At 33.8% G+C, this 13855-nt stretch overlaps 1 protein-coding gene across 2 annotated transcripts in view; it reads right to left on the bottom strand.

The window, feature by feature from the left end:
• Window positions 1–13855, bottom strand: part of ROCK2 (Rho associated coiled-coil containing protein kinase 2) — a 98121-nt gene that overhangs the window by 8846 nt on the left and 75420 nt on the right. For both annotated transcript variants that reach the window (XM_068937173.1, XM_068937172.1), the window contains exons 13-28: window positions 13546–13681; window positions 13340–13431; window positions 12844–13090; window positions 12436–12542; window positions 11613–11772; window positions 10500–10660; window positions 9893–10077; window positions 8538–8607; window positions 7006–7109; window positions 6714–6900; window positions 6385–6478; window positions 6175–6269; window positions 5510–5689; window positions 5102–5270; window positions 1905–1975; window positions 837–925 (exon numbers count right to left, since the gene is read on the bottom strand). In XM_068937173.1, the coding sequence (XP_068793274.1) occupies window positions 837–925; window positions 1905–1975; window positions 5102–5270; window positions 5510–5689; window positions 6175–6269; window positions 6385–6478; window positions 6714–6900; window positions 7006–7109; window positions 8538–8607; window positions 9893–10077; window positions 10500–10660; window positions 11613–11772; window positions 12436–12542; window positions 12844–13090; window positions 13340–13431; window positions 13546–13681 (2147 nt within the window). The remainder of the gene's footprint in view (window positions 1–836; window positions 926–1904; window positions 1976–5101; window positions 5271–5509; window positions 5690–6174; window positions 6270–6384; window positions 6479–6713; window positions 6901–7005; window positions 7110–8537; window positions 8608–9892; window positions 10078–10499; window positions 10661–11612; window positions 11773–12435; window positions 12543–12843; window positions 13091–13339; window positions 13432–13545; window positions 13682–13855) is intronic.

Here is a 13855-nt window from a genome sequence, read left to right as displayed (position 1 = left end):
AGTGATAAATATAAATTGATAAAAAAGTCAGGATGTATCGTACCAACTTAAGACTTATAGCCATTAAAGATTACTTATTTTCAGTACAAATTTCTAATCACTTTATTAAAACCTTATCCTTAAATCCTTCACGTCCATTTCCAAACCCTAAACCAAAACAAGTCACAGAGTCAAAAACTGTATTTAGGAGTCTGTACTGTATTTAAGAGTCAAACTGTATTTATGAAAAACTGACAGCTCTGAAAAACTGACATTACAAGACTGTCGTGATTTTCAGTAGCTTTGTAAAACAATCCTCTCGCCGCCCTACAATTTCTGAATAGCCATATTCTATACTTAGAGAAAGAAATTAAATTAACTATACAACCCACTAATAAGCATGCGTTGTAAGTGAAAATATACAAACACTGAAAATAATAGTCTCTCAGCTACAGTTTTCTTAACATTTCTTGGCACAATGTATATGTGAGGTAGGTCTAGCTCAGCTAGGTCAGTACAGCGCGCTGTGTGGGCTAATACCCCTCACTGACAACGGCTGCGCTGGACTCCGGACCACATTACAACTCCACCACTGCTGACAGAAGACAAACTGGCAATTCCACATCACGACGGGTACATAAGCTCCCACTTCTTTAGTTCAAATTGTAAAAGTGTGCCGCGTTTGCACTTGTTCTTCAGTCCCACATACACTGGCCAACAGGTCTAACCAGAAAACCATGCTTTGAATAATATGAAAGCATAATAAAGTGTAGCTCTCAAAAATATTTTCTAAAGAGGTCTTTCTGCCAAAGTTCACCAATAAGCCAGAAGCAGCAATCTCACGTGATAATACTTACTCTATATCTAATACCATATATGGATTAGATTGTTCTTTATCTTGTTCACTATCATAGAACAGAATCTTCTTACTGCTTACAATTACATACTGTTAGGAGATAGAATAGGATAAAGCATACATTTTAATTAAACTAACTGCAGAGGTCAAATACTTTCACAGCAATATTTTTGTATATATTTATTAAATGGTAGGTAAATAGACAATAGTTGTACTGCATTCTGAGTCCATGACTTGCCAATAATTTCACTGCACTACAAACATAAAATTCAGATTACTTGGTAAATCATTAAATGTTATCAGTTTAATTCACATTTAAGTAGCTATGAGGAGATAAAAACGCAAATCTAGGAGAGATTAAGATTAAAGCTTTTCATTTCTATGCTACTGATTTAATTTTCACTTGGATTGGTCATGAGAAGAGCTGTAATCTAAATAAAAATATTTAAATAATATTATTTAATATATATACTATACAATACATCAGATTATATCAATATATAAAATATATATATAATTTAATTATTTTAATATTATTTAGCATTTTAAATATAATTAAAAGGCTAAAGACTAGCTATCTAGAAGAATTTTGTTCAGAATGAACAGTCTGACAGAGCAGCAAGTGAACCGGCATGAAAGTATGTATACTATTCTTTGGATAAAGAACCACTGAAGCTACTGAAAAACAGTAACCAAGTGAGAGCTGCATAAGGCAGATAAGTAGTCATTATTTTTATCTCCTAAAAAAGAATTTGTCAGGGGTATCCACTTGCAGACTATGCTAATTTCCAGCTACGTGATCCTGCTGGGATGTTTATTACTGAACGTACAAATATTTGAAGTTCACAAAGTGGCCATTCTTGCCTCCGGCTGGACATAAAAGTGCCATAAACTATTAAAATTGTCCTTAACCTCTTAGTCTCAGACATAACTACAATAGCTACAATATTTTATATATCTGAGTAATGACAGAACATGTATCAAAGAAAAAGTAAACAGTGTGGAACATCCTGCAGAGTGTAAAATCCAGACTACACGTGAAACAAGATTTAAAAATTATTTTTTTTACCTTTTTAACCCATCCAAATTTTTTAGTGTTATTTCGTACAGGGAGTGATAGCCAGCCTTCCAATCTTGATTCTGAAAATAGATGTGTATCAAAGGACATAAATATTTGCAAAACATATTATTTTTGAGAGTACCGAGCATTTAAAATAGTTACGGAGGATCAATAATAAAGCAAAAGAACAGACATAAATACATGGAATGCTTAAAAACAAAAGGCCTTGCCAAATTTATTACACTAGATTTTCAGGAATAAACCTAAATTGTGTATTCCAGAACACAGCCAATAACAAACAATGCAATTATAAGAAAAGCTAGTAGGCATGAGGAAAGAAGGGGGACAGCAAACTTTCAATTATAACACACACATTCCCTTTAGTAATGTTTTTAAGCTTTAAAATGCTTATGACCATCAACCTTTACCCCTCAGAGCAGCGTCGCTGAAGACATTAGTATGGAACACACAACACTCAGTTCTAGGCAAAAGACAAAACAATGCAAACTATCACCATCAATAAACCCATACTATCTGCACTCTGAATAAAATCCTGGAAATTTGGAATTATAATTTGAATGTTTTGCTCTGTAACTTTTTCTTTTTGTCCTAATTCTGCCTAAATCTCCTGGACTTTCTAATCCAAAATAAATCATTTTAGGCTAATCCTTAGACCTTGCCTGCATTCAGTGCCCCTTCACGAAGCTGGATCAGGTAAGCAAAAATGAATTTATAAACAGTATTAACAGCTCAACTGTTGTTTGACGTATACATTTTAGCAGTAACCAAAAGCTAACCAGAATCGGACTCTCCTTGTGCTTAGTAATATATAGGATCTCATAACCTTTGACTCTATTTTTATAGTCTCACTTAATACAAAACTTTCTTTCCCTTAGGGCTGATTAAGAGTTGCTCAGTTGTAATAATATTTTTCTGATTTGTTACACCCTAACAGCTCACTCTCATAGTGAACCTCTGCTGCTGCACAGGATCTCCAAGGGCAAAATTCTGCAGCCTTTGGTGTTAACCCACACAAACCCATGAAAGGAGCACAAAAATGCCCTGGAATTGCAAAAGCCAGTTTCTTTCTCATTGAAGGGCACGTGCAGGCTCATTCCCATGCATAACCCAGTGTTATAACTAATTACTAGCTACTCACTGAATTCTCATTTTGTCTAGAGAGACATGAAGAGAGGATATTTGTTCAGATGTGTTCTACCTTCAAACTTAATTTCGTTGTAAGCATTGCTGTTGATGACACATTTTAGTGTATATACCAACTACATGAAGTAGTTCTGTAATGCATATCTTGCCTCACACCCGTCACTTTAAATTATTCCCCTCAATTACACCTGATAAGGGGCAGCAAGCATAATGCACAAAGAAAAAATGATTCCCATGGTGCTACCCACATGCAGGGAAAATATATAGCTTATTAATGGTGTGAAAAAGAATGCGTTCCTATTTTTCCTATTTTCCTCTGTAATCTCTAAGACTACAGCATGAAACTGCACAAAATGAGAGCTTATTATCACACTTCTTCGCATCTGGGGTCCATTCTACACTAACAGATCAGAAAAAGACCAGAATATTCCAAAATTTTCATAATACAGCTTACAAGCGCTAGGAGAAAAAAATTCATGCCTCAAATCTGTTGCAATTATGTCAGCAAAAACTTTGTAATTTAGACACAATTTCTACTTTAGAACAAAACAAAACCATGCAGACAGCACAGTAGCAGCTAATAAGGAAAAAATTATTTATGTGCTTAATGATTCTCTTACCAGAAGCCTCAAAAAAACACCCCACAGAATAAAGAAAATAGAGGAAATGCATTAATATTTACTTCAGTTTGATGAAGCAGTGACAATATTTCAAAGTGAGTTTTGCCTTCTATGGAAAGGTAGTCACACTTTAAGGAACCTCAAGTCAAATACGCAAATTTCAATATAATTTAAAAAACATCTCTGATGTCAACACTAAATAGAAGTTTTATCCAGCGCAGTGTACTTGTACTCATACAGAATTTATACAGAATTAATAAAACAGAGATCTGTTTTACCCCAGTGACATAGTTTCATTTTTTTTCTGTATGCACCTAGAAGAATAAATCCTGCAATTATTTCTGTATTACAGACCAATTTTTTTAAGGGCCCTTGAATTTGCTTGCCTTATCAGGAAGAATCAAATACAAGGTTCAAATTTAACAAAAATTCAAAAAAATTTAACACTCAAAAGACTGAATTTCTATGAGCAAGTAATACATGTCTAGACGGTGAGCTGTTAGAGGTCTCCACACAAAGATTTGACTTTTTAGGATCCAGTATCTTAAGGTCATACAGATAGATGCAGATACTGGATAAAGGCTACTTTGAAAAGAAGGTCATGAGGATCATTTATTCAATGCTTTAATAAAAATGATGTTTTATAAACATACCTACTACAGCAGCAAGCATCTGTGAACACTTAGAGAAAATAGGTCAATTTTTTCTTCATGCAAAAATGTCCATGTTTTTGATTGCAATGTTTACTGCCATTTTTTTTAAATAATGTATTATTAGTGTTAGTTTTGAAACAGAGAAAAGGACACAGTAAGAACAAAACCAAACGGTTGTCAGGGCTGTCACCTGTGCTATCAAGATCTGAAGGGCTGTGTGAACAAGACAAAGGCTCTTCCTCTGAGTCAGAATCAGAATCGAGAAGCATGCGAGAACTGGAAGGCTTAGTGGCAATACTGACAGAGGTAGAAGAATGCTGGTAGGTAAAAGACATGGATTCCATAGTGTGGGATTGAGTGATATGGACTAAACATAAAGCACAAAGGAGGAAAAAGGTAGAAAAGAGGTCAAAATAGAATCCCTCAGAAGAGAGTATTAGCTTTACATTTCATCACAAAACACAGTGATTTAAAATTAACCACCAAAATAAAGATGCAAAAAAAAAATTAGTTTTAACGGGAGACAGAATATGTTACATTTTTTAAAAAAAGAAATTCATTAAAATAAATTTAAGAATGACGTATGACTATGCTACAGACAGATTTAGTTAGTTTGTGGATATTGAGCACTATCAAACCACTGATAAGATGCTAGAAATACATAAAGATGAAACAGAAACATCAGAGGATTCATTTCATACTTCAGCTTCTATGCTAAAACACTGATATAGAACCAGTTAATGCAGAAATATTAATAAAAATAACATACCAGGGAATCCATCATCTGCCTCAGCATCTCCAGGTCCACTGCCTATGCTACTGTTGTCTAGACCAATGTGTAATGACTGTAGCTGTGAACGAAGCTGTTCAATGTCACTGTCTTTGCTGTCTAGAGTCATCTGGAGCTCAATTCGTATCTGACTCTCTTCTGCTATTTGCTGCAAGAATAAGTGAAAAAAATACTTATTATCACTATATTCAGTTGATCAGAGAACAAGTAAGTAAAAAAATTAAGGAGCCTCTGTAACCAATCTTAATGCCCATACTGCAAATTTCTTTCAGTCATGGAAAATTCAGGAACAACTACAGACAGTGTACACTATCTGAAAGTCTGTATCGATTCAAATACAATTACAGAAAATGTCACCAGTACTTATATTTGCAAAGAGGATCTTACTGCCTGCATTTCATTGATCTCCTTCTGATATTTGATCATCATTTGGGTTAACTTCTCTCGTTCAGACTTCAGTTCCATATGCAGTTTCCTATTTTCCTTCTCCTTCCGCCGCACATCAGTGTCAGCTCCGCGTTTGACTGGACCCTTCCGATTCATGATCTCAGCCAATTTATTCACAGCCTTCCGAAGAGAGGCGGGAAAAAAGAAATCCAAAATCCGATAAATATAGAGATTTATATCATGAATAAATGAAGTCTTATCTCCTACCTGTGACCAGGCACTTTTAATCTAACCATGAACTCAAACCTCTGCATATCTGGTGGTATAAACTCAATTCAATTCAATTCAATGCATTACTTATACCAGAAAAAACTTTTACTTTAAGCGAACATTTGCTTATAACACTTCTACTCATTTAAATATTTTAATCAGTTTCCATTAGCTAGCATCAAATTATACATTTAGATTAAAATGCCACTTATTGTTGTAAAAGTAACTGGGATTAAAATCAGAAATATAATGTTTTATGGAACTTACAGAGGAATACAAATCAAGATGGGAAACAGTAAAATATGAATTCTGTTTTATAAAAAGGAATGCTCTCTATTGAAAATCATTTGATTTGTGAACACTATCTCTTCACTCATTTAGATACATTTACTTACCTGTGTTTTCAGTGTTCTTTCATTCAACAACTGTTTCTCAAATTGTGCTTTAATATTTCCTACATTTGCTTCTTCTTCCTTTAGCTTTGTAATTTCTGTAGCAAGGTAATAATAAAAAAAAAAAAATTATGAAAGCTCATTACGAAAGAAAATAATACAATTTAAGAACAATATCATTTTCAAATTAAATTAATTTCAGGGAATACATACGTTCCTGCACTTCCTTCAGTTTATTGTTTAGTTCTTCTTTCTCATTAGCAAGATTAGCCACATCACTAGTTAGTGTCCTATTTGCTTCTTCCAACTGAGAACAAAAAGTATAGGTGACTACGTAACAAAAAACATTTGATTTATGACAGCACTATATGACAGAAGGATATTTTTCATGTTATTCGTGCAAAACAAATATTTCTTAAATGTTAGACATACCTGTATATCACTTATCTTCAAGTACACTAGGAAACTGTCAACAACTCAAGCTGCAAATAAAACTGAAGCACATGTAAACCTCTACCAAAATTACAATGCAGATTACTCACAGAGGCTATGGTGGCATCTTTCTCAGTAAGTTCCTGTTTATGCCTAGCCATCATCTCTTTAATCTCTAGCTCTTTCATAATCTTCTCTTTTTCCAAATCGGAGTATTGTTCTTCAGCAATGGAACGAGCAAGTTGTTCTGAATCAGCTTTTGTCAAAGTAATCTCTAGCTGAGCAGCCAAGGAATCTCTGCAAATTATTGACATATTATTAACTCAAAAATGGTAGTTTCCTTAAAAACAAACTAAACAGCCTAGTCTTTTATATATTAATAGTATAACGAGTAAAACCTACCTCTCGTCTTGTAACTCCTGTATCTTTTGCTGCATTTCTTTACAAAGTTTGGTCTTTTCTTCACATTCTTCTTTAAGTTCTCGAACTTGTGTCTTATACAGAGTCTAGAATTTAAAGTAGGAAAGAAAAGAACATGACTTTCATATTCTATCTTGAAGGTACACAAAAAATCAGGATGACATTGTACACAATTCTTCAGTTGCACACTCAACTCAAGTATAACTGTGCAATGTCTGCTCTAAATTTAACTAAACATCGCCACCACCACTCCCAAATGTGGTTTTAGCTTTGGGTTTTTCGTCACTGTTGTTTTTATTTACTTTTTTTAATTTGTGCATTTGTGAATGAATAGATATATTAGATGTATTTTATATATTTATAACCATCCAGTTAAAGAGACCCTCCATGTAAAAACAACTATTTGATAGAAAAGCAGAAGTATCAGAAATAAGAGAGATTGTGAATTTTTTTTTCCCTACTATTTTAAATCCCTGTCACGGTAGGCAAGACATAGACTTTAACCATATGAATGCATGAAAATAGCATGACAGTTTAAGAGCAAAAAGGAGTATAGGAAAAAGGGGGAAAATATTTGATATTTAGATTTCTGTAAAATGGATACAAATCTGGAGCTCTAGAGGAAATGAAAGAAAAATTATATTGCTCCGTACACTCAAATGACTGAACACAGGTCAAGTGACAGGCAAACTTAAGTGAATTTAGCACAGGACTTTCAAGACAAACTGTCTCTCAGGATAGACTCTCTCTCTGACCCACCCACAACAGTCAACTGACCTCAATTCTTCCTTCCTCTCTCCTTTGACATGTGTAACGTTTTCATGTACAAAAACTTCAGGTAGCCATTTTCCTCTTTGACATAAAGACCACAGTAAAATCCTAAGTTTCCTTTAATTCTGAAGCAAGCCCTTTGACCTTTTACCTGCAGTAAGACTGGTGTACACTGTCATAAATTAATCTTTATAAGCTAGTGATTAATATCTAAACACAATAGCTATTTACTCTATCGTATCCTATCACAGTATCATGAGGAAAACAGAAATTCCCAACAGGTCTTTTCCCAGTTTGGTTCTAATGGGAAAATTTTCTTCCAGGTTTTAATAGCACATGTTTTGTTACACCACATCATCCTGAGAATATGCCTCTTCCACGCAACATGGAACAGATGTTAAATGCAAAAGGCTTGCAACGTGCAGAAAATTATTTACACTGTGATAGACAAGGAATGAGCTGCTTGACTCCTTCCTCCCCTTAAACAGAATTTGGGACCCCCTTCAAAAGCTGGGACATCCCTCGAGTTCCTTAACACAAAGTTTTTCACATCACTCAGAGATCAAGAGAAACGAGTTGTGACTGGGCTGCAGACTAGGCTGAGGACAGACACGAAAAAAAAATTAACTTCAGAACAGAGATGTGAAATGGTTGCTAAGCCTGACAGTTGAGGAGGAAAAATAAAAGCTAACACTTTACTCAGCAAACAGATTAGTATAAAAATAAAGGAGCGTAAAACATACTGAGAAATACTGTTCAGCTTCAAGTTGGTCTTGAAGCTCTTTCATTTGTCCATCTGCATCTTGACGTTCCCTATAAAGGAATAAAATGCTTTTAAAGAAAAGATATGAAGATATGCCAAACCAGTAAATAGAGAAGAACGCATTCACGCTCTTAAGATGTTCAGCCATTCCTTGATCAAAGTAGGGTCTACAATTAAAGCTGGCGCTTCCTTTCGGTACCAGCTATCATCTTCACTTATACAGTTAAGAATACTGCACTCATAAGTCAGTTTAATATCATTAATACATAAACTACAACCATGTCACATGGCTTAATCAGTAAGAGACAGGGATAAAAGCAAACAGCCACTGACAGAATCTCATTTTCGTGTAAAACATCACTGATTTAACACACAGAGGTGTAGCAAACAAGAAACCCAAAACAATCCCTGGAAATATGTCTATATTCTCTGTCATGCACTATTTTTTAAATTCCCCTGTTATTAAAATAATTCAGAAAGTCACTAGCCAGTCACATAAAAACTGGCATATAGTAGAAAAGTCTTCCACCAATGTTTGACACTACAGTAGTCATCTCACATGCAGCCTTCTAGACGAGTAACTGCATCTTACTAATAGAAAAAATAAAGCACAAAGAGATGAATCATCAAAAGACATAAAGGAGCTAAGAATGAGATACTCGTGACAGATCTATGCTCAATTTGTCTTTTCAGTCACAGAATGTATTTCCCTTCCCAACTCATATTTCAGCATTACAAGACTTAATCTGATATAACAACTGATTTAATCAATTGCAATTACTGCTTGCAAGTCCTTGAAGAAGAATTGCTGGGATTTAACACAGCTCTTATCTGAAGGTTCAACAGATGCCTTTACATAACCTTAGAACAGGACATTTGTAATGATTACACTCTTCAGCTCTGCATTACCATCACTGTCCAACTCTAATAACTTTTCCTGAACTAATAGCATCAATAACTTTCTTCTTCACTGAAGTCGTAAGTTGTTTTATATATATATATATAAAAACATATAATAATAATATATAAATATATTTACCTGACCACCTACTGAATAAATGTTTCTCTGAACACCTCTCTTGTGTTTAAGATTTTTTATAAGGTTTTAGGGGCAGTAAACCTTTTTTACTGTGAATCTATACAATGCTTAATCATGTGGGGAAATCTCAACCAGGATCACTGAAATTTGTTGTAAACAACAATTAAGTTCTGCATTGTAGGATAGTATATTCTATGCAGTAGATATTTAAAACCAATATAGCTCTCAGCTTTTGCTAAAAGAAAATTACAAATAAGTAACATTACTGAAATATCAAATTGAGCAACTCTGCTTACTTGCGGAGTTCATTATTTTGTTTTTCCAGGCTTAATTTGATTTCCTGAAGATGGTTATTCTCCTGTTTTAGCTGCTTCTCTGACATTTTCAAGGTGTTGACTTGTTGCGTTTGCATCTTGAGGTCATTTTGAGTGAGGCAACGCTTTTGTGTTTCTTGCTCTATTTTTAATGTCAGGTTTTTTACCTGAAAAATAAACAGAAACTATTGAACTTTACAGACCTACGTAGAAAAGCAACACTTAAAATAGTGGTTTTAATAGATTTTTCTACTTTTTTGGTATAACATGCACATATACTTTCATAGACAAAGCTGTTTCCTGAATAAGGGTATCAATACACAATAAATAAGACAGTTTTCCATGTCAATCTCATTTCTTACATTCCACAAGAAAAACTTTTAAGTACAATAGTGCTGAAATATTTCAAAAAAATGAAAATATACTTTGTAAAGCAGACTTATTTTTATCTCTAAAATAAGAGGGGAAGGAAAAAGAGTTGTTCCCATTTTCATTCACAAACGTTCCTACATACTGCTCATAACAGGGAAAATATTAAGATATTTAAAGCCCGGTTCCACTCAACATTCCTTTTGCCATTGCTACTTACATCTTCATTTAGTTTATCCTTTTGCTTAAGGAGCTCGTTTATTTTCTGTTGTGATTGTTTGAGATCACAGTCCAGCATAGAACGCTGCTTTTCAGCCTCTAACAATCGATTTTCTACTTTTTGCTTTAAAGCTCTCTCTTCCAAAAGCTTCTTCTCCATTTCTGTGAATCAAGACATTTAAGATACCAGTCAGCGTAAACCAACGGTATTCAGTATTTTTCTGGGGCAGAGGGGGAAGGATAAGGTACTATCCCATATTAACCAAAAGTAATATGTCTGTGCTTTTAACACTGAAGAGAAAGATTTCTGAAAAGTGATTTATTAAAATCTGCATAGTAAACTTGCTACTGGAGGATAATTTTGCAAGCTTTTCTGTCCGATATCTATTTCTTATGTTTGAGTTTCAAGTTAATTTCCAATTTATCTGCAAAACATCTGAGATCAATAAAAAGGGTGAATATAAAGAGCAATAAGTAATCTAAATCTGCTGAAATATTGCTTTGACTATCATAACCTGAAAACAATTAAAGAGTTCAAGCTGTGAAGCTGTTCAGAAAGCTGATCCGCCAGGTGACTTGACAATTTTTGTGCTTCTTTTGAACACAGGCTCAAAATCTGCGTTAATGCTCTACAGTTGGAAAGATAAGATCCGTAAGTGGCTTTCTAGGTAGTTGCAATAACCCGTTTAGTTCAAAAATAAGAGTTTTGTCATTACAAAGTAAGTTGAAATATATTTTATTTAGGAAAACATTAAGAGGTATGACTGCACTGAATAAAAACACAGGTAAGCCCTCAACTAAAATGTTCCAAATAGTACTACTATATAAATTTAAGAAAAATTAATCCAGAATATACTAGCACAGAAAATGAAGTAGCAATCTGGATGATGGAGAACCTATTTTCTTCAAAGAGACTAAAAGAGTACATCTTTAACCTAGTGAACAAGAACAGAGGGACTATAACTCATTTTGCTAATTATACTAAAAAAGAACAGAGGAACTGAGGGAAAAAAACCCTACATTTAAGTTTCCACTAGCGTTTAAAAGACTGTATTTAATCTACCCTCCATACCCTCCATAATATTTAAGATCTACGATTATGTCAAACACATACCTTTCATGGCTTCAGACTTTGCTTCCTCAATAGATTCATAAATCTTATTTTTGTCTGCTAATCGTGCTTTTGTAGCTTTATGTTCAGCTTCTTCTTGTTCAAGGTTCTGCTGCATAACTTTGAATTTATATGTCATGTCTATTTCCATGTTGCTCTTTTCCTGTTAAAGGAAAAATTAAATTGAAACAAAACATTAAACAAATGAGACTGAAGGCAAAAAATTTTGGACAACGGTAACATGCTGCCTGGAAGTATACTAACAGTAGAAGAAACAGCTCAAGCTCTAAGGATTCGTTTCTACACATGTTTTTGTATGGATGGCAAAGGGCTCCAGGAGTGCACAGTGATGTTCCTGGTTGCACACAGTTATACGATTAGGGCCTTAAACAGTTAATTTTCTAATAAGAGCAGTTCAAGATTAAGTTTATTGACAAAGATTTGCTTCAATACTTTTGAACAAATTTGTCAAAAAAATATTAGCAGAAGCTTTTGTATTTTCAGCAATATTGAGAGTTAAAATTTCAAAATTTTCAGTAAAAATAAAGTGTTACTTCTGCACTATTGAACTACACACTGTAGTATATTATTACGTGCGTAAATCTAGAAGTATAAAGTATTATAATCTTAAGGGAAATACTGCAATTTTATTTTCACTTTCCAAGTTGCAAAAACAATAAACAAATAAGAACTTTAAAAAAATCAAACACTTGAAAACAAGGCTTATTTCATCATAGATTCTGTCTCAGTGCCTCAAGCAATAACAGCACAAATTTAAACATTGTATAAAAATTGAACACCAACACTCATCTTAAAGTGCTGTTACCTTTTCTAAATCTGTAAGTTTTTCCTGCAATTGCCTCTTCTCCATTTCTAGTTTGGCTAATGCACTCTTTCCATTTTTCACTTCTTCTTCTAGGCTAGATATTCGACCTAAAAATGATCAAAACATCAAAGAGACTGCATAACTTGCAGAAAAGAAATGTACTATAGCTACTTAGGGATAAAAATATTCAAATTTAATATTCAGCATCTGACTATTAAGAACATCTTCATTCAAAATTTTTCCTTTAAAATTTTAGAAGTTATCAACAACATTTTATAAATGTTAATGCACATTTTGTATAAAGCGCACACTTAAACTAGTCACAATTTGAAGTTCAAGTAATGCTAAAGCCTATTTTTATTTCTGAAACTAGAAGCAAGCTTAACTTCAGAACCCTTGCTGTAATACCTTGTAAATCACTGATAATCTCCGATCCATGACTTCGATCTCTCCTTTCTGATTCTAGAGCTGACTGAAGATTGAGAAAGTCCTTCTCCAGTTTGAGTTTAGCATTCTCGAGCAGGCAGTTTTTATCCTGCAATTCTCGATTATTAGCTTCCAACTGCTGGATTTGCTTCGTGCTTTCTGTCTGATTCTTTCTTAACCGGGCTGCAGTATCAGACTCTGATCGCAGCAAGGAATTGGCTTCATCCAACTACAGATAAAAATGTACTTCAGACACAATTAAAATATAACACCTCTTATTTCCGTTACAGAGTACTAGTTCTTATGTATTTAAGAAATAAAAAGGAGCGTTTTCTAATATTACTTTTAAACACCAAAACACGACAGGAGAGAAGAGCTTTTACAATTCCCTTACAGTTTTCAGCTCCCTCCACTACAAACAGAATCTGAACTTCAGAAAGCTGTTATTTTAAAATATACATATATAAAGTTGTCATGCCTGTCTTTGTAGCTGATTGATTTTCTCATTGGATATTTGAGAGTTCTGATTCCTCTTTTTTAAATCTTCAAGCTGGTCTTTCAAACTGTTAACTATAATAAAAACAATTCAACATTGTTAATCATTGCAATGAAACTTTAAATCGAACTATAATTCTTTTAAAAAAATACATCAAAATAGAACCCTTAAAATACAGTTCAACATACCCTCATTTTCCAAATTGCGTTTCTTGTCTGCTTCATGTTCAGCTTTTCTCTGGTATTCTGTATTCTTATGCTGAAGAAGAGCCTTCTCTCTTTCCAACTGTCTTACTGCAGACTCTACATTCTTCCTTGAGGTTATCTGGACATATTAAAGAAAAACGAAACAGACAAAACAACCCCGAAACACTAATTACACACAGAATCGTGGTATTCTCTAAATGATAAAAAGACAGCTCATGCACTGCAGTTAGTTTATAATGGACAAAGACACATTTCATTTGCTCACTGTAAACACAGTTTATCAGAACACATG

This window comes from Struthio camelus, chromosome 3 (genome assembly GCF_040807025.1).
Source record: "Struthio camelus isolate bStrCam1 chromosome 3, bStrCam1.hap1, whole genome shotgun sequence".
Classification (NCBI taxonomy): domain Eukaryota; kingdom Metazoa; phylum Chordata; class Aves; order Struthioniformes; family Struthionidae; genus Struthio; species Struthio camelus.
Note: the sequence above shows the minus strand (reverse complement) of the source record. Positions and strands in the feature narration are given on the sequence as shown.